This window comes from Drosophila tropicalis, unplaced genomic scaffold (assembly GCF_018151085.1).
Source record: "Drosophila tropicalis isolate 14030-0801.00 unplaced genomic scaffold, ASM1815108v1 contig_413, whole genome shotgun sequence".
NCBI lineage: Eukaryota > Metazoa > Arthropoda > Insecta > Diptera > Drosophilidae > Drosophila > Drosophila tropicalis.
This window is the reverse complement of record NW_027172877.1, coordinates 1,656,488-1,680,455: the sequence shown is the minus strand read 5'-3', so window position 1 is coordinate 1,680,455 and position 23,968 is coordinate 1,656,488. Positions and strand designations below refer to the sequence as shown.

The following is a 23,968-nucleotide window of genomic DNA, read 5'->3' as shown; positions in this document are numbered from 1 at the left end:
AAGTTGCAGTTAGACAAATAGTGTTTCGTGTATAAATGATTAATGCTTGTAATTTACTTATAGTGATTAGGCTGAAATTCTTAGCAATTGTGATTAGTGAATTAGTTGTTACATTTAATTTTTTTTTGGTGAACTACATATTGGGGATAAGAGATCAGATCTGCTTTGATTTTAGTACAGTTTCGTGGTTAGCAGTGCGTGCGAAGACAGTAGTTGTTGACGTAGTTGGACTTGGCTTACCTTTGCATTGACCAAATCTTCGGTGGTTTTGTTTTCACCCTCTTGAGATTTGGCAACGCGTTTGCTCATCGTATCAATCCATAGATTGATTTTGTTAAACTTCTGCAGGAACGTTTGCCAGGCGGCTAGGCATGATTCCAGACCACTTCGGGCATCACGCGACAGGGCCTGAAGCGTTTCCCATTCACCAGTCAGATGTTTAATCTCCTGGGCCACATTATCCTGACCCTCATTACCGCTGGTGGCGATGACAGCTTGGCTGAGTTCTTCGCAGGCTTCGAGCAAGGATTTGCCTTCTAGGGATGTGGATTGAATGTCACCCAAACGATTAAGACGATCTTCAACTTGATCCTTTTCACCATGGCAATCGGCACATTGCTCCACCTCGATGCGAGTGCGACGTAACCAATCTTGTAGCTCGTTGTAGGCTTGCTTATATTTCTCATGACTGTTGACTTGATTCTCCAATGATTCAATAATCTTGTTCACTTGACTTTGAAGTTCTTCAAACTTGCTCAATCCAGGTTGGAAGTCATTCTTATTCAGACTGTCGTCTTCGACAATACGAGCATTGATTTTTTCTACAATATCGTTGTGACCACTGATATCGCGATGAATAACACGATATTTTTCGAGTGCCGCTCGCTTTTCACTCAAATCATTGAGATACTCTTCGCTAGACTTGATACTGGGTTCAACATCTTCCAGCCACTCTAGTAAAATCTTGTAAAGCTTGAAGATCTCCTCCAGCTGAGCCAGACGATTGGCCAACTTTTGGCGCACATCATTGAGATCGACCAAGAGTTTGTCGAAGTCCTGCTTAAGAGATTCTGTATCCTCTTGAATCTTTGCAGCTCCATTCTGTTCTGTGTTCATTATGACCTTCTCCTTAAGCTCCAATAGATAACGCAGCTTATTTTGTCCCGTCTCAAAACCTTGACGCAAATTCTTAACGGTGTTCAATTTGATTTGAACCTCATTAAGAGTGCCAGGAATATGTTCACATTCCGTCAACTTCTCACGGGTCTTTTCTATCCACGATTGGCACTCTTCGTAGAGTGTGTGATGCTGTTGATGCTCTTGATAGTGCATCTCCAGACGGCGCATTACCTCCTTTGCCAGAGTGATTAAAGCATTGTACTTTGTCGTCAACTGCATAATAGAATTGCTAATGCGTGTATCTGAACAGGTTTCCAACAGAACCTGAGCCTTCATATTCAAATGATCAAGTGTCTTTTGCCAGTCAAAGAGAGTTTGAAGATGGCCTTGGAATTCTTCTAGAACGACCTTCTTTTGGGTAAGACTGTCCTGTAGTTTATTGTACGATTGTACCAGGGCTTCTGTCTTTGTAAGCCATTCCAGGGCTTCTGTGTACTGATCTTGATAGTCGGACCACTTGACAATTCCCACTTCCAGGTAATCCTTGGCCTTGTTCAAAGCCTCAACATAGGCATCAAATTCTTCTTGCAGCAAAGCCACTTCCTGTTCAATGATTTCACTATCTTCTGGTTCTGCACTGCGGCAGGCAATCTCCCCCTGAGCCAAAGCATTTTGTAGCTTTTGTTCTCCCTCCGGTACTTCACCTTGTAAGATCTTCAGCTGATGTGTTTTCTCAGCCAACGCCTGTTTATCACCTGTGGGCTCGGAACACTTGCTCAGGCGCTCCTTGGCATTGCGCAACCAGGTGGCAAATTCATTGCCTGCATCGATAAATGATTGATAACTTTCAATTGTGTTCTTTTGCTTCTCATACAAATCCTTGGCTTGCTTGGTAAGATTCTCATATTTATCAGAGATTTCAGTGGCAGGAGCTCCTTGTTGCAGATCAGAAGCTTTAGACTGAACCGACTGAATCATTGGCTCAAACGAAACAATATCTTGCACAATGTTATTGGTCTGGCGCAGATTAGCCTTACGTTCGCTGAGACCACTGCTAAGTCCTGGCTGGCCGCGTTTCGATTTGACAATTTTCTGTTCACAGGCCTGCTGGAGCTTAGCCTCTCTGTCGGTGATCCATTGTTGCAGTTGAGAATAACTGGAACTATAATCGGCCCATTGCAGAAGATTCGTCTCTAACTGAACCTTGGCCGTGGACATTTTCTTTACAATACGATCCCATTCGCTTTGCAGATCCTTCATCTCTTGATTGATTGCATCTCGGCCATCTGATCGAGTATTCCGAATGATCTTCTCTCCATTGTTAATAGCGGTGTGAACGAGATTTTGACCAAATTCACGGTTACGAATCAAGTCCTGTATCTGCTCCAGACGACGTTGAAGAGCCTCCTTCGAACCAGCTCCATCGCCAGCTGACTGAATGGTAGCCTTGGCATTGGCTATCCAATCCTTTGCGGACTTCATGTTGGAATCATATTCCTTATGTTGATCGCGATTTGTTTCGACTTTCTTGAGAACATCTTTGCCTAGGTTAACTTGGACTTGATACATGGAACTAAGGTGTCTTAGTTGATTATTGACGTAACTGTCCAAATGAGATTTAAGTAATCCTGCGGCTGAAGCATTAAACTTATCGATGTCTTGTTTGCCCTTCTCCAATTTGGACATCACATCCCGCATGTCTGTAACCTGTTTTTCCTTCTCTGGCAAATTGGGACACAAGTTGAGTTTGTGGTTCTTGACAAGTATATCAATCTGCTGAAGCCATTCCATGAGACGCTCATATTCCTCTTTATAAGCACGCCACTGTACCATCGTACTGGCCAGATTTTCTTTCTGCTGATTGATTTCACGGAACAAACTCTCGAAGCTGTCACGTAAGGCGCGGATATCATTTCGTATAATCTCTTGACCTTGACTCGATGTACTTGCCAAAACCACTTCACCAGTGTGTACCAGATGCTCGACGAGTAATTCGCCTTGAGCCTGCTTGTTTAACAATGCCTCTGTGGCCTGAACAGCATTTTCAATTGCTAATTTGTCACTGAGACTGCTCTGCTTGAGAGCTGGGAACTTCTCGCGAGCACGGCTTATCCAACTGACCAAATCATCATATGCCTCCTTGAACAAACGGTGATCTCTGTACTGATCCTGTCGATCGGACAGCAGTTTCTGGGTCTTTGCAAACTGTTGATCAAAGTTATCCAAGACTTTTTGTGCCTGGAATGCAGCCTGGCTCTGTTGACCACTGGCTATCATTTCCTTGGCTTGGATTTTCAATGCATCCACATCGATTTTCTCAACACGCACCTTCTCTTCAGTGGCCTTGACACGATCCAGCTGGGCCCTTTTCTCTGTCATGCTGGTCTGATGTTCACCCAATTCCTTAAGCAAACCCTCTAACCATTCGTTAAATTTGCGCACGGTTTGTACTTGGTCCAGGAAGCCCGACCATTGTGTAATGGAGTCATCTAGATTAGACTTTACATCCATTATGCGTAGCGCTATGCCAGACCAAAGATCTTGCAAATCTGTACATTCCTTGTTAATGGCCTCGTGACCAGCTGGTGCAGTATTTGCCAAGACATGCTGAGCCTGTTCCAAAATCTTTAGAACACGAGCAGAACCTTCATCCTTCAGTAGGATAACATCTTGGATCGTAGCTAACTTTTTGTCCAGTTCCTTCTGACTCATTGAGGACATATCAGAGCAGTAATCCAATTTCTCCTTTATGTCATTAATCCACGATGAGCAATCGGATAGAGAATTATCAAAATCTTCGTGCGAAGTGACATATTGTTGCCAACGATTGTTTAGATCTTTAACCTTGTGGAAGATTTGTTGATATTTGGTTACTAGTTCAGGTCCAGAGGCACGATGGCTTGACGGGCCTTTGAGAAGAGTCTGTGCCTTCTCTGTGACATTGTCGACTTCCAATTCCTTGGCGCGAACATCACCTTGTAGAGCCTTAAGGACATCCAACTGGGCGCGCTTCTTGGGCAAATCTTCTTTCAAGTCAATGGCATGGAGATTATTGTCGGTGTCTCTAATCCAAGCCAGACACTGGTCACGCAGCTGTTCATACTCCGCCCAGTGTTGCAAGCGAGCTTCAATGCCTTCAATAGTCGAATCAATGGCCGCCAAAAGACCTTCCCATTCTTGTTGTGTCGTATCAATTTGCGATTTGATATTCATTTGTCCAACATCAACGGTTCCGGGAATGACCTTCTCACCCAGAGCACGCACCTGATCGACTCTTGGAAACTCATCAGCCAAGCTGGCTTTCAGGTTCTTCAGTCTATCAAGATTGGTGTGCAGAGAAATTTGTTCCAAGTCAAGGTCACCCCAGTAATGAACCGTGTTTAGAGTGGAGTCAATAAATTCCTGAGCATCCATCACTGCCTTAGAGTACTGTTGATGGGCGCTGACAATGCCTTCGTAACGTTCCACATAGCCTTGGGCACGCTTTTGCAATTTGCCGAAACGCTCATCGATGTCCTTAAGGATTTGATCGACATGCTCAGTCTTCTCTGGTAAGTTGGCAGCTATCTCATGAAGATTACCAATCTCCACTTGGTGGTTGTTAATGTCTTGAAGAACATCGCGGTAGGACTGCAACTTGGTACGCTTCTCATCCAAAGTGGTCTTTAATTCGATTTCTGCAGGCAAAGCATTTTCCGTTTCGTCTAGCCAACTCTTCAACTTGTCAGCGATTTCATCAAAACCAGACCATTTTGAAATTTTATCCTGAATCTTTCTTGCAGTGCTGGCTATGTTATCGAACAATTGATCGAATGTCAAGTCCTCCAATTGACTGCGTATAGCCTCGCGACCCTCAGTTGCGGTTGAACCATAGCACTTTTCACCCAATTCCACAGTACTATTAAGTAGTTGTGTGGCTGTAGGCTGTTGGGCCAATAATTCTTGGATTACCAATTGTTTCTTAAGTAAATCGTCACGTGATCCCACAGAGGACAAATCACTGCAATCCTCATATCGAGCTTGAGCATTGGCCAACCAATCAGCACATTGCTTGTACTTATCATTAAAGTGACCATGATCCTGGACGGCTTGTTCGCATTTCTTTAATATTTCCTTGGCAGTGGCTTGAATAGACTGGAAACGCGACGAGACCTGTTGTACGTTGACGGCGATGCGAGTCTCACCCGAGCTCTGAACCAATTCGGAAGTATCATCCTTCATCTTATCAAAATCGGATTCGTTTTGACGGAGATTCTGGGCTAAGGACTGGAACCTATTTAATTGTTCCTCCTTTTCTTCGAACGATGACTTTAGGTTGTAGTTCTTCAGGGCATTTTCAGCTTCACCTAGCCAGTTAATGAGACGATCCAAATTGACTTCATAATCATTCCATTGCTGTAAACGGTTTTCGAGGCCACTCTTAACATCACTTAAAGATGCTCCAAATTTCTCGAAATCAACATGTAGGTTGGATAAGTCACGAGTCATGGCTTCCTTCGAACGGGGTGGAATATTGCTAGCTTGTTGTTCAATATGGTCTTCTAATGACTTCAATTTGGCCACTCCCTCGGGTAAGGCATCTTGGATTTCGTTGATCTTTTGCAGACGCGCTTGTAAAGCAGCTTTGTTGCCTGAATAGTCCGAATAGCCGGTAAGACGATCCCAGAGATTCTTTTGATAGTCCTGTTGTGCCTTCTGCAGCTCACTAAACTGTTGGTACACATCGAATGCTTGATCCAAGTCGTTAACCAATTTTGCACAATCTTGACCCACTTTCTCATACCGCTTGTTTATTTCGGTTACAGCCTTGGCAATATCATCATTCGAGGGAGCAGCTGTGCCTAGAAGAGCTGCGGCTTTCTCATTGACTGCCTCAACAATTCGTTTATGCGAATTAATGTCTTGATTAGTGGCCTTGTATTTGTACAGTTTAGAACGGATTTCTTGAGCACTTGTCCAAGTAGAAGGATTCTCATTGCTGAGCAACTTCTCCACTTGATCTAGCCAGTTGACAGTTTGATTTAAAATGTCCTGATAGCTAGAAAGTTGCACTGTTTGAGCTTCTTGACGTTTTTCCAGATTACGTATTCCCTCGTCCAGTTTATCCCAACGATCACGAATGTCGCGGAGATCTTTTCTGATTTTCTCACGTCCTTGTGTGGATGTCTCTGGCAAAGCTTTTTCGCCAGCTGCATTAAGAGCGGCAAAAAGACTCTCAGCTTGTTCTCTTTCCGACAAAAGTACTTGTAGTATATTCGAGCTTTGTGTCGGTTCATCCTTTAGAGCCTTATCTAACTGCGTTTCAATGGGCTGCAACCATAAGTCAACCTCATTGTATTTATCCTGGTAATACTGATGGTCATCCACAAGATTAGACCAACGATTGACCACTTCTTTGCTAAGAACCTGTAGCAGCTGATAACGATTGGTAATTTGAGTGGTTAGAGTCTTCAGACGATCGGCTCCACAATTGTTAAGCAGAGCATGGGCAGCATCTCCGAACGCATCGATTTCCTTTTCCTTTTGCTGAATTAGCTCACGTTGTATCTTATACTTTTCAAGCTGCTCTACCTTTTCGTGTAGGGTAGATTTTAATTGTTGTTCACGGAATACGGCCTCGGCTGTGCGACACCATTTGGTCAGATCTTCCAAAGTTTTTTCGAATTTCTCCCACTGAGCCAGAACATCCTTTTGTTTGCCCTCAATGCCTTCAATGTCATCGAAGTGGCTCTTCAAAGTGGTCTCCAATTCATCGATTTCCTTTTCCAATACTTCATTGCCTTTCTCCGAAGTGGTGGGCTTCACTTTTTCAAATTGCTCACGAATATCACTGATCAATTTCATGGCTTGAGGCTTATTCTGGGCCAACTGACCTAGGGTTTCAATTTTGCGCTTAATATCAGCCTTCTCGCCGTAGGCATCGTCGCACTCGAGCAACTTGGCCTTTTCATTCGAAATCCAAGTCTTGGCCGAGCTTAAAGCATTGTTCAGTTCATTATGCTTCTCAACACAATCTTCCAGATTTTTAAGTATTTCATCTGATTTCTGACAAATACTTTGGAAGAGTTGCTTAATCGATTGCAGATAGACATTTAAGGAGTTGTCCCTAATTTGATCCACTAATATTTGAGCCTTATCACAAACGTTGTCCACGAGAACATTGTGTGTAGTGATCTCTTGATGTAGCAGCTTATGGTTCTGCAATTGTGCACGTTTCTCTTGCAAGGTGGTTTTTGGTTCGGTGTGACTCTGCATTGCCTTGTCGACATCCTTTAGCCATTTGGTTAACTGATCCTGAGCAATGCTAAACTCATTGAATTGCAATAAACATTGATCGATCTTTTGTGTGGCCGCATTCAAGTCATCAGTATAATTGTCCCACATGGTACGCAAGGAACGCAATTGTTGGCGAATGATCTCACGTCCCTCGGGACTGGTGTGACCGTACAATTTCTCACCACGATCAATGAGTCCTTCAAAGAGTGTGGAATCAGAGATCCGTTTGTCAGACATCTCACGCAATTTATTCTGCTGATCTTGCAGGGCACTTTGATCACCAACAATGTCATTAAGTTTTTCCAGCTCATTTACTGATTCTTGCAAGCTTTGCTTGATGCTTTCAAAATCATTGTCGAAACTTTCATGATCCTTAGCATAGTTTATATACTTGGCTATCGACTCCTTGCACAAATTCTTCAAAGTCTGATAACGTGTATTCAATCGCGACAGCTTCAGGTTCAAATCAGTTTCACCTTCAATTTCACGCCCTTGATCCATTAGCTGATTGATAGCATTACCTCGGCGTTCTATATCCTTGGAAATATCCTGCAGTTGTTTCAGATAAGCACTCTTGGCCTCAGCGGTGCTCTTTAGGCTCTGATTCTTCACCACTGCCTCAACGTTCTTCATCCAGTTATCAAGCTCTTCAATAATGGAATCAAACTCATCCCACTTCGAGCAAAGCTGCTTTAGTTTAACCAACGAATCCTGACATAATGTCATGAAATCTTCCCAGGCTTGTTTGGGCTCGTTGAAACCTTTAAGCAATGCTGGATGACCATTGGGATGGGTTTGAGTCAAAACTGTCTCCAAGAGCTTGTGGCAAGTGTCAAAGATGGAATCTCCCTCGGGTTTGTGCTCCAAGAGATTCTCCACTACAACTAGTTTCTCTTCCGCACCTTCCTTCTCGAAGGTTGTTTCATTGAGAATGTCAATGGCCTCTGATTTTATGGTGTTCAACCAATCTTGAGCCTTCTCCAATACTTGATCATACGCCTCATGTTTAACTACCTGATTACCCACAGTATTAATGCGATCAGTCAGTTTCTTAGAGAGCGCATTATACTCTTGTATGGAATCATCTGTTTTACGTTCAGATTCATCATCACAGAGGGTAACTGCCTTGTCGTGCAATTGCTTCAATGCATTCTTATGCAATGTTATCTCCTGCAGTTGAGTCTTGTAGTTTTGCAAGGCGGCCTTTTTGGTGGCCAATGTGGGATAGAGTTCATCACCAGCCGTGACTTTAGCTTTTGATTCATTGAGATAATGTGATACCTGTGTGTAGCTTTCCTCGATTGAAGTCTTTTGTATAAGAACTCCTTCAACCTGTTGCATCAAGGCATTTGCTTCATCCCTTAGGTAGTCGTACTTCTCCCTCATCTGACGGAGATCAGCGCGAATGCGTTCTCGATTTTCAGGCGACACAACTGGATAGAGAGCCTCACCAATATCTACAGCATTGTTTAGCAAAATCTGTCCATTATCAAAGGTCTTGAGATAATTCTTGATCGTCTGCAATTGTTGTGCAGTTGCAGAAGATGATCCGGGAGAGCCCATTCTTGCAAGTTCCTGGAACTCAATCTTAGCATCACCAAACCATTCATTAAAGTCCTTCGACGCCTTTCCAAAGTTCGTATTCGACAATTGGGCATTACGGATTTTGTCAATGTGATTAGCCAGACCCTTGGATACTGTCTGATAACGCTGAACTAAGTGTGTCACAAATTGACCAATGCGGGCCTCGGGATTCTTTTCGATTAGCTGTTGAGAGGTTTGCTCCAGGTTATTGATGATTGGCTCATGAGCCAGGACATCTTGCTGGAGAATGGCAAGTTCTTGAAGTTTTTGCGGTACTTCCGGTAAGTTTACCTGACTGCTTGTTTCAGCCTTAATGCGTCCCTCGACGTCGCGCAGCCAGTTGGAAATTTGCTCATTGGATTGCTCATATTGTGACCACAAATCAACATTCTCATCGAGAATACCTTTGATTTTATCAAAGCTATCTTGTAGAGCTTGCATGTCCTTGTTAAGTAGATCGGCATCGCTGGAAAGTTCTGCCAAATTCTGTGGTGACTCTACAGCTTTTAGCATTTCTAGAGACTTGAGAGTTTCCGCATGTCTGGCCCTGCAGTCATCGAGGCTCTTGCCAACCTCTTGTAGAGATGACTTCTTTACATCTAGATTGTATTTATCACTCGAGGATTCCGGTTGACACCAGGCCACCTTCTCTCGCTGTGTGGCAATGATGCGCTTAAGCATACCTACCTTATCGGCATGGAATTTCTTAAGGAACTGCAGCAATGAACCTTCAATCTTTTTGCCATACAAATCGACATTCTCATAACGTTTCTGCACATTATTCAATTCTTTAGGAATAATGGACTCGTTGAAGGTGGGGTAAAGATTACGTAGTTCATCCACTTTCTGTTTGATATTATCGATCTCATTGCCACTTTGATCAAGTTCTGCACGAATCGCGCGACATTGTAGCAAACGTTCCATAATCTTGTTATTATCACCCGACATGTCGTCACATTTAATGAGTTTTTCACGCAGCTTGCTTACTTGCTCGCCGGCGTTCTTGGAGCGTTTGCGAAGCTCTTGTTCTTGGTCATTGAAGGAGGTGGTGACGGCACTCAAACGTTCCGCATTGTTGTTAACTTCAGCGAATTGTTCACCAAGTAATTGGTTAAGTGCTGTAAGAGCTGGTATCTCCACTCCATTGTTTATCTTTACAAGGTCATTGGTCTTCTCAGCAATGGTGTCCTTTAGGGCTTGGTACGATGGTAGTTCTGTGCGGTATTTGCTCAAACGCATGGGGCCAAATTCAATTTCAATAGAATTATCGGCTGCATCACAAAGGCCTTGATTTGTCTCCGACAACCAGGGTAACAGATCCTTTTTAGCATCTTCAATCTGTGACCAGATAACAGCCTCAGTCTCATAGACATGAGCGTTCTTGGCTGTCTTGTCGTGTAGGTCCTGCCACTGTTGTTTAGCAGCAGCCACTTCCTGGGGTATATCCTGTGGAGATGCTTCTCCAATAGAATTGAATAATTTGGCCACATGATTGCCACGGCGTTCAAGTTCGTCCACATTAAGTTTTGATTTACGTAACTGTTCCATGGTCTTGCGTGTTTTTTCAGAAGCTTGTTGAAGTTCTGTTTCATCACGCGGCTGCTTAGGAATTCCATTGAACAAATCCTCGGCTTTCTTGAGTTCCTTCGATAGCTTATCCTTGGATTCGGCATACTCGCGTAGGGCTTGACTGATCAAATTGTATTTCTGGATGCGATCGGCAATCTCATTTTGCAGCGAATCGTAATTCTTGTCCAAATGCAAAAGACTTTCTTGAATAGCTGGCATACTTGCTATATCCTCACGCATTAGCAAAGAGCCCTCATCATGTATGCGATTCTTGAGATCAGCTTGATATTTGAGGGCATCATTGAGAGCTACCAGATCGGCTAAGATTTGATCAATGTTGCTCAGTGTAGGATGTTGCTTAAGAATTTGATCCAACTTATCACGATTTTCTTGCAAGGCCTTGCCAAAGTTGTGCTCTAGGGCATGGAACTTATCCTTGCGGACGGTCATCTGTTGAAGTTGCTGCTGTTGATTTTGGGAGCGCAATTTCAAATTCTCCAATTTATTTTCCACATCATTGACAATTTGAGTGGCTATTAGCGGACGTCGCGACAGAGCATCTCTCAGTTGAATAGCTGGATTTTCATCAATTTCCTTAGCCTGACCCTTCCAGTACGACAAACCTTGGCCAAGATTATCGATTTCATCGATGACCTTGTTAAGCTCTTCACCAGATGGTGCCTCGGGTTTGTCCAACTGATGTTTCAAGTAATTCAAATGGGATTCCGTATCATTTTTCCAGCCCAAAAGTTCTGTCCACTTCTCCAAAGCGGTCTTCTTTTGGAGCATATTTGTCTCCAGATTCTGATAGTTGACCACCAGCGCAGTGTAAGCATCATTAAGGGCATTCGACTCTTCAGGAGTGGCTCCCAAAGCCAGCTGTTTAACTTCATCATAGATGGCATTAAAACTTGGCTTTTTGTCAGCATGTTCTTGGAGAAGAGCGTGAATGACATGTAGACTGGTCTCTACGCGTTCTGGGTTAATTTCCTCCACTTGCGTGATTTGATTTCGCAACTGTTCCATCCAGTTGGAGAAATTGACCAGCTTAGCGTTGAAGTCTTGACGCGATATAATGGCATCGGAGACTTCGTTGATATTGCCTCGCGTAGCCTCGGATAGTTTTTGCAGCTTACCTTTAAGTTGATTCACACGATCCTTCAAAGCAACAGCTCCCTCTGGAGCCAAGTGCAAACTAATTTGATCTGCATTTTGACCTAAGGTCACCAGTTTAGCCTGTTGCTGGGAAATCTCATTGTTGAAGGATTTTAGTTTAACCAACTCCTTTTCAAGCTTATCGATATGCGGAGTATTGAGTACGGCAGGACGCTTACCCATGACCTGCTCACCCTGGTTAACCCAATCTTCGAGTTTAGCAGCTTCCGTGTCGAATGACTTCCAATTGGCTACCAATTTTTCTAGCTTATTCGTGGCCTGTTTGGCATTTTCATGCACTGCCGACCAACGGGAGTGCATGGCATCTAACTCATCGGGGGCATTGGTTTTGCATAACATTTTATGACTGATATTGGAAATGCCATGGAGCTTGTCCAATTGCTCCTGGCATTGTGTTTCAAATTGTTGGGCATTCTGTTGCATGGCAACGGCTTCTTCAAGGGTGATGGGTTTAGAAACTACATTATTTACCTTGACTTCGCTTTGCTCCACAGCAGGCTTGATTTGTTGGAGGCCAGCTTGGAATTGCTGCCAGTTGACCAGATCCTCCTGCACAGCCTGAGCCTGATGGTCCACATTACGATTAATGGCACTGAGTACTTCCTGCAATTTGCTAATCTCGCCCTTGAGACGTTTGGCTTCAGCAACGTTGCCTTCCTTCGGGGCCAGTTCGGAAGCGTCGGCAGCCAGTAGATCCAGTTGTTTCATACGATCGGCCAACACACGCTTGAAGGATTGCACTTTAACTACCCGCTCTTCAGGCGTCAGATCCTCGGATTGCAAGGCTTCTATATTTTTGGGTGCCACCTTGTTGGCCCATTCCTGTAGCTCGGCCAGGCGTGTCTTGTAGTTGTTCCATTTGGCACTGTAATCTTCTAGATAGCCGACACGATCTTTGACATGTTCCATGGTATTAAAGAACATCTTTTCGACCTCGGTGACTTCCTTCTCCAGAATGGGACGCTTGTCAGCTGCAGCTAGCGGTGCCAATTCAGATTTCAAAGCATGCAATTTGGGCAACAATTGGTGAGATGCCTGTTGCAGTTGGACATTTAAATCTCTCTTTGATTTCAAATCTTGGCTAACGTTCTTGGGATCAGTTTGCAGTGGGGTTAGGGCCCTAAGTTCAGTTTCTGCTGTCTGTAGCATAGAGAAAATGTCGTTCTTTTGATCAACGAATTCTGTCCACACTGCTTGGGTACCCTTCAGGGCTTGCAGTTTATCAGAGCTTTCGGTGTAAGCCTGATTCCAGCCAGTTTCTAGATTCTTAACTTCGGCATTGACAAATGCTGGAGCATGCACATCCTTGCTAAGATCGCGACCACGTTGCAGCATGGACATTATATGAGGACGCTGGTGATCCAGCTGATTAATGGCATATTGTTGCTCTTCAATTAATCGATTGACACGCTCCAGACTATCTGGTGCTGGTATATTGGCTGTCTGATCTTTAACCTTTGTTAGCAGGCACACAACCTCGTGGACTTCACGGCGATAAGTGTAGCATTTGGAGAACACTTCCGTCTTCACCATGGTAATCTCAATGGTGGGAATAAGATTCTTATAGCGTGCAATTAAATCTTCCAATTTCTTTTGCTCCAAATTGGCTTCATCCTCCGTGGCATAGCTGAGCAGAGAGTCGAGGGTTTTAACCAACCATTTCATGTCCTCTCGTTTATTATCGGCATCCTGACAGATTTTCTGTTGAGAAAGTAAATTAATGATAAGTTAGTTATTTAATTCGTTAAACATCTAAAGCTTTAAAATGAAATGTAAAAGCATGTTCAATTACCACTAGCTCCCTTAGCTGCATGCAGTAGATAAATGACAAAAAATGTTTCAGTGAAAAGATGATTTTATATATATATGTATATATTTTTTTTTTAACTGTAAGCAAGACTTACCTGGAAAACAACCTTCTCCTTCTCGAATTCCTCCATGGTGTTGACCTCATTTACTATATTCTTGAGGCTCTGATCCACGGTGTTCATCCAATCAATCATTTCATTGAACTTCTGATGGTAGCCTTGCCATTGGGCAGGAATCTGTTGCAAGGTCTGACGCATATCACCCAGTTTATTGGACATTAGTTGCCATTGTGTCTTGGCTTGGTCGTAGGCCTGATCAAGACTAATATCTCCAGGTTGTTGCTGTCTATGGGCTTGGGCCAAACGTTGCATATTCTGAAGACACCTTTCCAAACGGGGAACAGCATCTTGTTGCAAAAGAAACTGTTGATTCCGTTGCAGAATAGAGTCCACGTCCTCATTACGGTTTAGGGCCTGTTGTTCAAGTTGTAGTTCCTTTTCAACGTCCTTCAGCGACTGATAGAAAGCATTCTCATCCAGGCGGAACTCAAGCTTCAACAGATGCAATGGGGCTTGTGAAAGGACATTCTTCCATCGATTTTGCAATTGTTCAACGCTATGCACAACACTTGGCTGCTCTGGTGGAGGCAGGGTTGTGAGCAATTCCTGTGCTGAATGCACCAAATCATTCATCCAACGATCATTGACTTGTTCAAAGAAATACTTTTGAGTTTCAATTGTGGTCTTGGACTCGATATGTTTTTCAATCAGCATGGACTCTGCTTGGGTAAGCCATTCGCTGACCACTCGTTCATTATCCTTGAAAGTACTCCAATTTCCAGCGGCATTACCCAGACGGTGTTCCCAATCTTGGGCATTTTGTATGACATAATTGAAGCGTTCATTCAACTGATGCATTTGTTGGGCAGCCGGAGCTGTATCAATCTTATCATCGGCAGTCACAGCCTTCAATAAATTCTGGAACACCTTGTTCTTACTCTCCAACATGGATCGATAGTAGACAGTGCGAGAGAAGTAGGTCTTGTGCTTGTTCAGTTGTTCGTTTATCGTATCCCGTCCACCAGTCAGGTTGTGTGTATTCAGAAGCTGTTCTGCTTCACTTAACCATTGATGGATTTCCTTCTGTCCTGCCTCTAGGGATTCTTGCTGAATTTGAAGTTGATGATAGAGATGCAGTTTGGCTGGCAATTGAGCGCGAATCCGCACCAATGATTCCTTTTCCTGCTTCAGTAGTTTCATCATTTTGTCAACCTCGTCGCGCTTCAGATCCTGTATCAGAGACTGGAAATTGCGACTAATTGTCTTGAAGAGTTCTTCATTGTCGTCAATTTCACTGGCCAATTGTTGCAATTGTTGACCATATTGCTGAATTTGTTGGCTATTGCCCAAAACTTGACGCTGATCCAAAATACCTTCCGCTTTGCGTAGCCATTTCGAAAGCTGCTCAATACCGGATTTGTATTCCTGGCGAGAGCGTATTATGTCTCCAGCATGCATATATTGCTTGGTATTGGCGAAGAGACGATCAAAGCGTTCAGCCAGCGAACCGTGTAATTGTCGGAGCTGCTGAGCAATGGGCTCTTCACAGGAGGCTATTAAATAGTTTCCAGCATTGGCCAAAGCATCGAATTTATCCTTCCATACTGGGATATCCTGGAAGAATTCCAAACGCTCATCTTCACTTTGATTGAGTTTCTGTTCGGCCAGATTAAGCCATTCCTCACAATTAGGCGCTAACTGATTCCAATTGCGCCAACAGTTGACGACTTCTTCAAGTGAATTTTGGCAACACTTCAATTCCATGGACACACGCTTCCACCGCTCTTCGGTTTCATACATAAAGCGATCAATTTCAGTGACATCCTTGCCCACAACATTACCTTCGCGTTTGTATTCCTCGACCACTTGTTGCATGTCGACAAAGGCCTTTTGGAACTCTTGGAAAATCTTATTGCGTGACACAAAGTTCTTGTATTGATCCAATTGTTGGGCCACCTTCTCTTCGTGACCATATTTGCCCGTCCAGCCTCTCATCTTATTTTCGACCAAATTCAAGAAAGCAATCAAGCAGCATTTGTGTTCCAAGAACTTCAAACGAATCCTACGCTCAGCCGCCTTGGGTCCAACCTCTTGCAGACGTCTTTCCAAATTCCTCAGTTGCTCAAGAGGCACTTTTTGGGCCAAAGGCGAACGTTTAGCATTATCGAACATGGCCAAAATGCGAGGTAAATCGGCAAAGAATAGCTTGTGCTCTTCTAGTTTTCGACTAATCACAGCAGCAGTCTCTTCATTCATCGCATTGGGTATCTCATTGTCCATTAACAGTTTCTCGGCTTCGGCCAGCCATTTGCCGACTGTGCCAAATTCACCAGGCAACTCAGAATCCAATAACCAGAGCCAGTACATCATTTGGTATTGAAGACGTTGCCACAATTCATTTATCTCATTCCACGATTGGTGAGAGATTTGCAGAAAACCACTCTGGCTCTCGATCAATTGTTTCAAACGATTGTAGGCCGCCAAATGGGCATCGACCTCAGAACGTGCCAAGAGATATTCACCAAAATCACGTGGGAATGAATTCATTCTAACCATTGGCTCATATTCGGTGGTCTTTTCAATCAAAAAGCGACGCAATTCGTCTAGCTCTTGCTGAACATGCGATTGATCGCGTGATGCACCCTGCGAGAAATGAGAAGTAATATAAGTTCCAGTGTAGATGGTTTTGCTTTTTGCGTGAAAATTACCTTTGGTTCAGGGTACTTGTGCAAAAATTGCGCCACATATGTCATTATACTCTTCTCATCCGGTTTCGGTACATCCACATCCTCGGCATCCAAGAGTTTGGCAATACCTAATTTGCTTTCGGCCACATCGAAAGCAGTTTCCAAACGTTGACGATTGCTGGCCTTCTTTAGCTCAGCTAAATTGACCAAATTCGCTTTAATGGCATCGATAAGTGCTAGGAAGGCGACACCATCTCTCCAGCTGGCGCCGAAATCCTTCACATCTACACCAATGTCTCTGTAAAAAGAAATGGATATAATTAGCATATGAATTAGGATTTCATTTAATACGTGTTACTTACTTTGGCAAGGCATTTGTCACCCAATTAAGTAATGTTTTACGGGCACCTTGCTTCCATTTCTCAGCCTTAAGATCGCCATGCTTCTGATTGCCAACACTGTCGAGCGAGCTAACCGAACCGCCAATACCATGACCCAAATATTCTAGGTTGCGGCTATTCTCCTCGATCTGTATCAAATAAAATTGATAATAGTTAACAAAACTTGTATAAAATATCAATCTATCAAAGAGGAATGGAAATGTTTAACTAAAGATATGGGAGGTGCCTTAAAATAACTACCAAAATCAATAAATTTTCTACTAAGAATGAGAAACAAAGAACATAAGTACATTTAACAAAAAACTACAATAGACATATTTTTGAAAATAGACGGCATACGAAAACAAAATTTATACTTTATGATTGAAATATACTTCGTATGCCCTCTTACTTGAACAGCGACAAATGAAAACAACAACAAATTACACACATTGAAGTTTTAAACCTACCTGCGGCGCATAATTTATAACTACAACTAAGTTTTTCCGCCTCTTTTTACGAAGCTTGGGTTATTATTTGTTTAATCAAGTATAAAGTAAATAAAGTATAGAAAAGAAGGTATAGAATAGTTAATTACGTTCAAAAAGTTAGCTTTTGCCTGTATGTTCTATATACGTATGTATATATATATTTATATTTAGTTATTTTTTATTCTTTTTGCTGCTGGTGAATGGGTGATTAAAACCAGAAGGATAAAACTAAGAAACATGTGGACAAAAATTTGTATACAGCTAGCAACCAATTCGATTTTGCATATTTGTGAGCCAAATTGTGCTTTGCATTATTAAATCAAAACAAAAATTGGTGGATAATATTTGATTTTGGGGTTATTAATTGTTTAATTTCTTACCTGGAAGTACAATATAATTGTCCATATCAGACCCAACACAACTGGTGGTCTCCCATCCACCAGATCTGCCGGGTTAATATTGACCAATTTGATGCGTTTGCTGGCTAAAAATTGTAAGGCTGTATTGGCATTGCTAAGGAAATGTGGACGTCTCAGTACACGGCCCTTCTCCACGGGCAATCGTTCACCGGATAGTACTTCGAGCAATGCGATTAGCTTTGTGCCATCGCGTAAATCATTGATTAAGTCATCAATACGAAGCGGTGGAACACGCTGCAAATAAATTGAATATAATATGTAATTAGGATTTATTTTCAAAATAACAACAATATAAAGCTAGAGTTACAAATGGAATTTTAAATTACAATTTGTAATTTATACTTCAATTCAAACTTAATGGAAAATTATAATAAGAATTTGGTGTTTATGTGCTACGTTTCAACCGTAAAAGAATAAATGTATGTATGTATAATTAGACATTTCATTTGCTTTCTTATCTGTTATAAGTAAATACAAAATCAAAAAACAACCATTTTAGAAAACGAAATACCGAAATTATAGTTTAGTTATTCTTAAATGAATAATAAACTTTTATGTCATCAAAGAGAACGTTAAATTTTCATTGGAACCCTTCTTTAAACTGCTGCTAACCTTTTTTAAAGCCATCTAAATAAAAAGATTAAAAAGAGTATTTGAAAGAATGGCAATTTATGTTATAGACAAAAAGAAATAGTTCGTAAAATGAAATAAAACGAACCGAATTGATCTATTCAAGTCAGTCTATCCGCCAGTTTGAACTTTCTCATGAGCACATGAAATTGCTGTTGGTCCTACGAATCCGCGATTGAAGTAGCTATTTCGCTTAATGGGGGGCATATAGAACTCATTGCGTCGACTTACTTTCTTTATTAGCCTTGTTATAAAATCCTTTCACTGTTTTCTATCGATGACCCAGTACGAAAGACCTTTCAAACTAATGTGAAGCTACGTTAAGTTGAGTTAGGTCACTTCATATCCATTATTTAATGAGCCATAAAAAGTCCAGCAAGTAATAGCAATTACTTTGAAGTGCCGTAATGTATATGCTGTTGCAGTTTTTTAATGACATTTTTATGGTCTCCTATAATACACATACACTTATACGTGAGATACACACGGCACTCTCCGCACTTAATTAACAAACTTAATCGGCTGAATTTGACGAGTAGTATTTGCCTTTCTGGTAAAGCTCGCTTAATCAATCAAAAACAAAAAAGCAAAGAAAAAACTTTTGAGGATATTTATTAAATCAATTAAAACAGTTAAGGGATTCTCTTCCGGCTTGGCAGTTTGTATTTTACCTCAAAGACAAATTGCCAAACGACACGAGCAGGCATTTAAGTTGGTATTCACCGCAGATTACGATTATGCATAGCCGGAAGTGGCACGAACTAGACCAAAAGAACTTGGCCAATGGTAATTGTAATTGACTGTAGCATTTAATTGTTGAACCAAGGGTAAACTTTTCAGACTAACTGTTGCGGACATGCAAAATGACGTTAAAGTTTTGTTGTTCCAGAAAACTTTTGTCTTTCTTTGGGAAGCACAGAAAGTTTTTCTTTTACTGCTTTATATAAACACCATATAATGCCATGCCAAGACAGACAATGTGAAATCAATTTCCTTATGTTTCCGTTTCCGGTTCGCTTACTGTTTTTCTTAAGAGCCGCAGAATTTATAGTGTCAAAAAAGTAACAAAGTTTTCTAGTCTCTGTTTTTTTTTTTTGTAGTTCCCCTTGTTTATTTTTAGGTTGCTTGGGTAACTCTAGTTCAACCTTCTTAATGCATAATATCAAAATGGGTCTTAAGTATTTACTTTATTTAGATACATATGTTATGGACAGTTGAGAAGATAAGTACTTTACGTTTAAGCCAAACTAATACCATTAACATTTACAAAATTGATTCAATTTTAAGTATACTAATGACAACGTGTTTTCCAATACAAAGAAAAACAAAAAAAGTGATTGGGATGACCGCACTTGTAGGTGATTTTCTTTCTCTAGCCCACTTTCACGGCACATCCTTTCTAATTTAAACACTAGCACCTCTCCAATGCATTTATCCTTTCACTTTAACTTAATTGCAATATAATTCTCAAATGTTGATGCAGTCATTCGTGCACGTTGGACAGCCTCATGTAGCTCGTGTCGAGGCGTCACCATCAATTATGTCATAAAAAGTGAACAACAAAAAATAAATAAAACAAAAACAGAAGAGAGCTTTATGTGAACACACCCACCCATAGATAGATAGTAACTACAAAACAAAATACAGAGCGTCATGCTTGGTTTTCACTCTGAATATATACAATAGAGCTGTCAGCCAAGGGGCACATCTAAATAATCAGAAAAAAAATCTAAAAAAAAAAAACCGAAAAATTTTGGGGCTGAGCATGACGTTCACATTGTGATGCTGCTGGCTTCCCATCATGTTGAGTGAATGAATTAGTTAATAAATTTTAATCAAAGTGTACAAATGATTGGGGCAACTTGTTCACCTTGAACTGGAACTGTGTTAATATATATGTACATTTAGGTACATTTAGACTAGATGAAGAAACGAAAAGAAAAGTCTTCGGTCACGTACACATACAAATGTAAATAGCTACATTGTTGAAAATTAAAGTGCAAATTGTTGCTAACGAAATTCTCATATAAATTTCAATAAATTTGTTTTCATTTAGCACATTTATTATCTTTTGCAATTGCTATCATTAATATTGGGAATATAATTTGATTTTTGTTTCGAATGATTCATCTACATATTGCATAATCGACCATTTTCTCTTGTTGTCTCTCTGTTTCCCTTTTGCAATTTTTTGGTTGAAATATGACTTCAATCAACAAAATCTACCCACGCCAGGCTTTTGATTCCTTGTTGAAGCCTTATTGAGGTGCAGCCAGATAGACCGACCAGCAGCTGGAATAACTGGTTTTCGGGTTCAAAAGACTGGCAGGCAACAGTCCGCCGGCCGGCTTAAATAGTATGTATACATGAAATTTGCCGGCTTATGTCTGGGCCAGATTGGCAATGCATTAAAAGATAACACTTTAGACATGTACTAACATACAGGCTACATACACACAAACATACATCTACGTATTGTTTGGAGAGTGCAATTTCAAACTCAACTGTTTGGAGGGAGGATAAAAAGTAAGTCAGTAGGCGGCAGCGGCGGCGGCTGGTTGCTTTCTGTGTGGGTTAAGTTTGCCAGTTGCCAGTTGACTTCAAACACGAACAGAAGAACAGCTCGAATAGACCAACAGGCCACACATGAAACGGAACTTGGTGTAGAGGCTAGATGGCTTTCCTTAGGCCTAGTGTCAGACAACTTTTCACAAAGCAGCAACTTACTTATATACTTATTGCCTGAATAATCCCCTCCCACCACCACCCAGCCGATTCCCGCACCCACTCCTCAGATAGAGAGTGGAATTTCTAGCATTGGCAAATTCCAACGGACACGACACGTCGTCTTTGGGTGCGTGAGCTGTTGTCTGTCTTTGGGCTTGGAGTTGTTTGTGAAGTTATTCTGGGAAACATGTAAAAGAGTTCAATGAAAAGTGACTCCCCATATGGTTAGACATGACAAATGGTTCTCTGTGCATGTTGTTGAAAAGCCGCATGCTAATGGAAGAATTTCACAGATTTAGCTTCAAGCCATTTCCAGAAAATCTAAAAATATAACTAACTCTGAAATCTTTATCTGGGCTAAGTTTCAGAGCTAAATTAACAAAAGCAACAACCACCATCTCTTCCATGAATTGTAATCCTTAAAACTTGTTCTTTTAATAAGCCTAAATTTAGAGGAAATAATAATGAAATTTGTTAATTGAAATCGAGAATTTATATTAACTTTTAGAATTCTTTCATAGGATAAAAAATATAGATATATGTAAGTAGTGAGAATATTTTATTTAGATGATCCTGATCTACATATATTTATCTAGAAAGCCCTGTATCGTATAATCGAAAAATAAAAATAAATACGGCATAAACTAGGATTTAGGTTGAATGTAAGAATTAACACTTAAACAAGGTCTTTGATTGAAAAAAAAACTAAAGAAAATTCTCAAACCAATAAAGATTTCTTACATAAGAATTATGCAACATTTAGTTCAATGTCAGAAATTCCAAAATGTTTTAAAGTTTTCCGATTTTATTGAAAATCATTATAACTTTAATTTGGTAGTAATATTCCGACATTATCAAATGATCATGATCAACAAATTGTAAGCGATTTGAAACACAATTATTCACATTTTACGCCAATTACATATTTTCACGGTCAAATCACAATGGCAATTAAATATTTTTGTACTCCCAAAAATAAAAAATTAAAAACAAGCAAAAACCTTCTCTTTGCCATTAGTTATGGATAAAAATCCAGCACGTTTTCCAAAATGCAAATCAATATGCAAATTTCAATGTCACCAAAAAAAAAAAAAAAACAAACGGTTTGAAATTTCGCAAATCGATACACACAATAAATACCCGTATAAACTCACCTTCAATAGGTATGAATTAATCCAATTAGTGAATGTCTTCTTTTGCACACGTTCTTGCTCCTCTGCAAAGAAAAGAAAATGGAAAAGCGTTTTAGAACATTTGCAATTAATTTCCCCAAGACAACGTCGAAGACATCGACCAAGACGGAGACTTCAAAAAAGAGATATCAGATTAAACACAACCCAGAAACGATAAGATACTATACACTGAATTGCCTTTTGAGTGTGTTTCTGCAAGGTTTTTGTATACCAGTTTTTATTAGATGTTTACTTTAATTGAATTATCAGCAAAGTCGTTGTAGGAATATAATATGTATATATAAAATGACATCACTGTCGAAATACGTGGCGAGCGAGTTGTGAAAATCTCAAGATATTATCGCAAGTTTATGGCAATCGTAATGCTATATACAACCGACATTTCTCTAGAATTTCACTAGGAGAATTTCCAGAGCATACGTAGTAGACATTTAACTCATACTTGCAAATATCCTAAACTAGTTTTAGCTTAATTACTTTATCGTGTTTAATTAAAAGCAAATTTCTTTAAGTTTATAAAGCATTTTTGGTTACAAACTGGTTTTAAACCAAATTTGGCCAATGAATTTGAAAAAAATGTTTCTTACCCTTGTATAGAGGTTATTCATTTTGGTCATAAGATTGCAAAGAAAGCACATCCGACTTATAAGTCTATGGATATAGTGATTTATGAATCATATTGATATTCATTTATTTCGATTGAAATATGATATAGAAGCGATTAGTCAAAAATTACCCATATCAATCGAGCATCTCCCACTTAAACTATCATAAGTCTATCTTGTCTTGATTGTGAAATTCCTGTCAATACCAGCATATTTATTTATTTGAACAGATTTTAGAACCATTATTTAACAAAGCATTTCAATGTTTTTAGAAAATTTTACATATTTTCCTATTCAAATGATTCATTGCCCTCTTTTTTTCAATTTTGGGGAAAGACGTCAAAACCCATCCACAAAATTTGTAAACATTTCGTTTGCCTATATTTACTCATTTTTTAACAGCCATTTGAGTTTTTATTATTTTAAATTTTGTTTTGCTTTTGGCTTAATTACCTCAATTTAAATTTTGAACAAAAATATTGAAATAATAAACAAAGTGTAATCTGTAAACAATTTACAAAGCAAATATGAATAACATTTAACACAAAAGCCAAATCGGTTTAAGACGCCTCATTATGGAAAAGTGCAGCAGCAGCTGTCTGGCCATTTTCATTTCCATTTCCATTCCAATCCCATGGATTGAAGACCACGCAAGAAATGGTGCGTGGTCTGGTCGCTTGACTAGTTGGTTTATGTCTCTTCATTGGCAATTGGCCAAACGTATGCCAAGAATATGAAAAACGAAAATAGATTTCCCGTAATAAATAACAAATTTATACAAAATGCTAAATGGAAAATTCCGAATGACACAATAAGATATACGACTTTGAAATACCCTGTCACTAGTATAGATATTAACAATTTTATTCCAAAATATATATTTAAGTGTGTTATATGAAAAAAGTTATTCAAGTAATTTAAATCTCGAACGTGTTTCCCCATTTTTATATACATTTTGTCAGATTTAGTATACCCTTTTAACTCTCTAGTTAAAGTGTATACATATTTTTTTTAGAGTATGGAAATATTACATAAAATAAATAATCTTCCAACAATATGTCAAAAAATGTTTAAAATAATTACCAAGATTATTTACACAACAATCAAAGACGCAGCAAAATGTGTAAAATTTAATTATACAACAAATTATTTGTTGCTAAAATTTAGTTTTCATTCATTTAAAAAAGCTGACCGAGTGACGTAATTTTCGATTCTTCATTTTGTTTTTTTTTCTGTTCCTTTCT

General features: G+C 40.2%; 1 protein-coding gene across 1 annotated transcript in view; it reads right to left on the bottom strand.

The window, feature by feature from the left end:
* Positions 1–23,968, bottom strand: part of Msp300 (Muscle-specific protein 300 kDa) — a 105,154-nt gene that overhangs the window by 67,851 nt on the left and 13,335 nt on the right. The window contains 6 exon segments of the mRNA XM_068285573.1: positions 241–13,425; positions 13,629–16,235; positions 16,301–16,577; positions 16,642–16,808; positions 17,531–17,803; positions 22,081–22,142. Of these exon segments, the coding sequence (XP_068141674.1) occupies positions 241–13,425; positions 13,629–16,235; positions 16,301–16,577; positions 16,642–16,808; positions 17,531–17,803; positions 22,081–22,142 (16,571 nt within the window).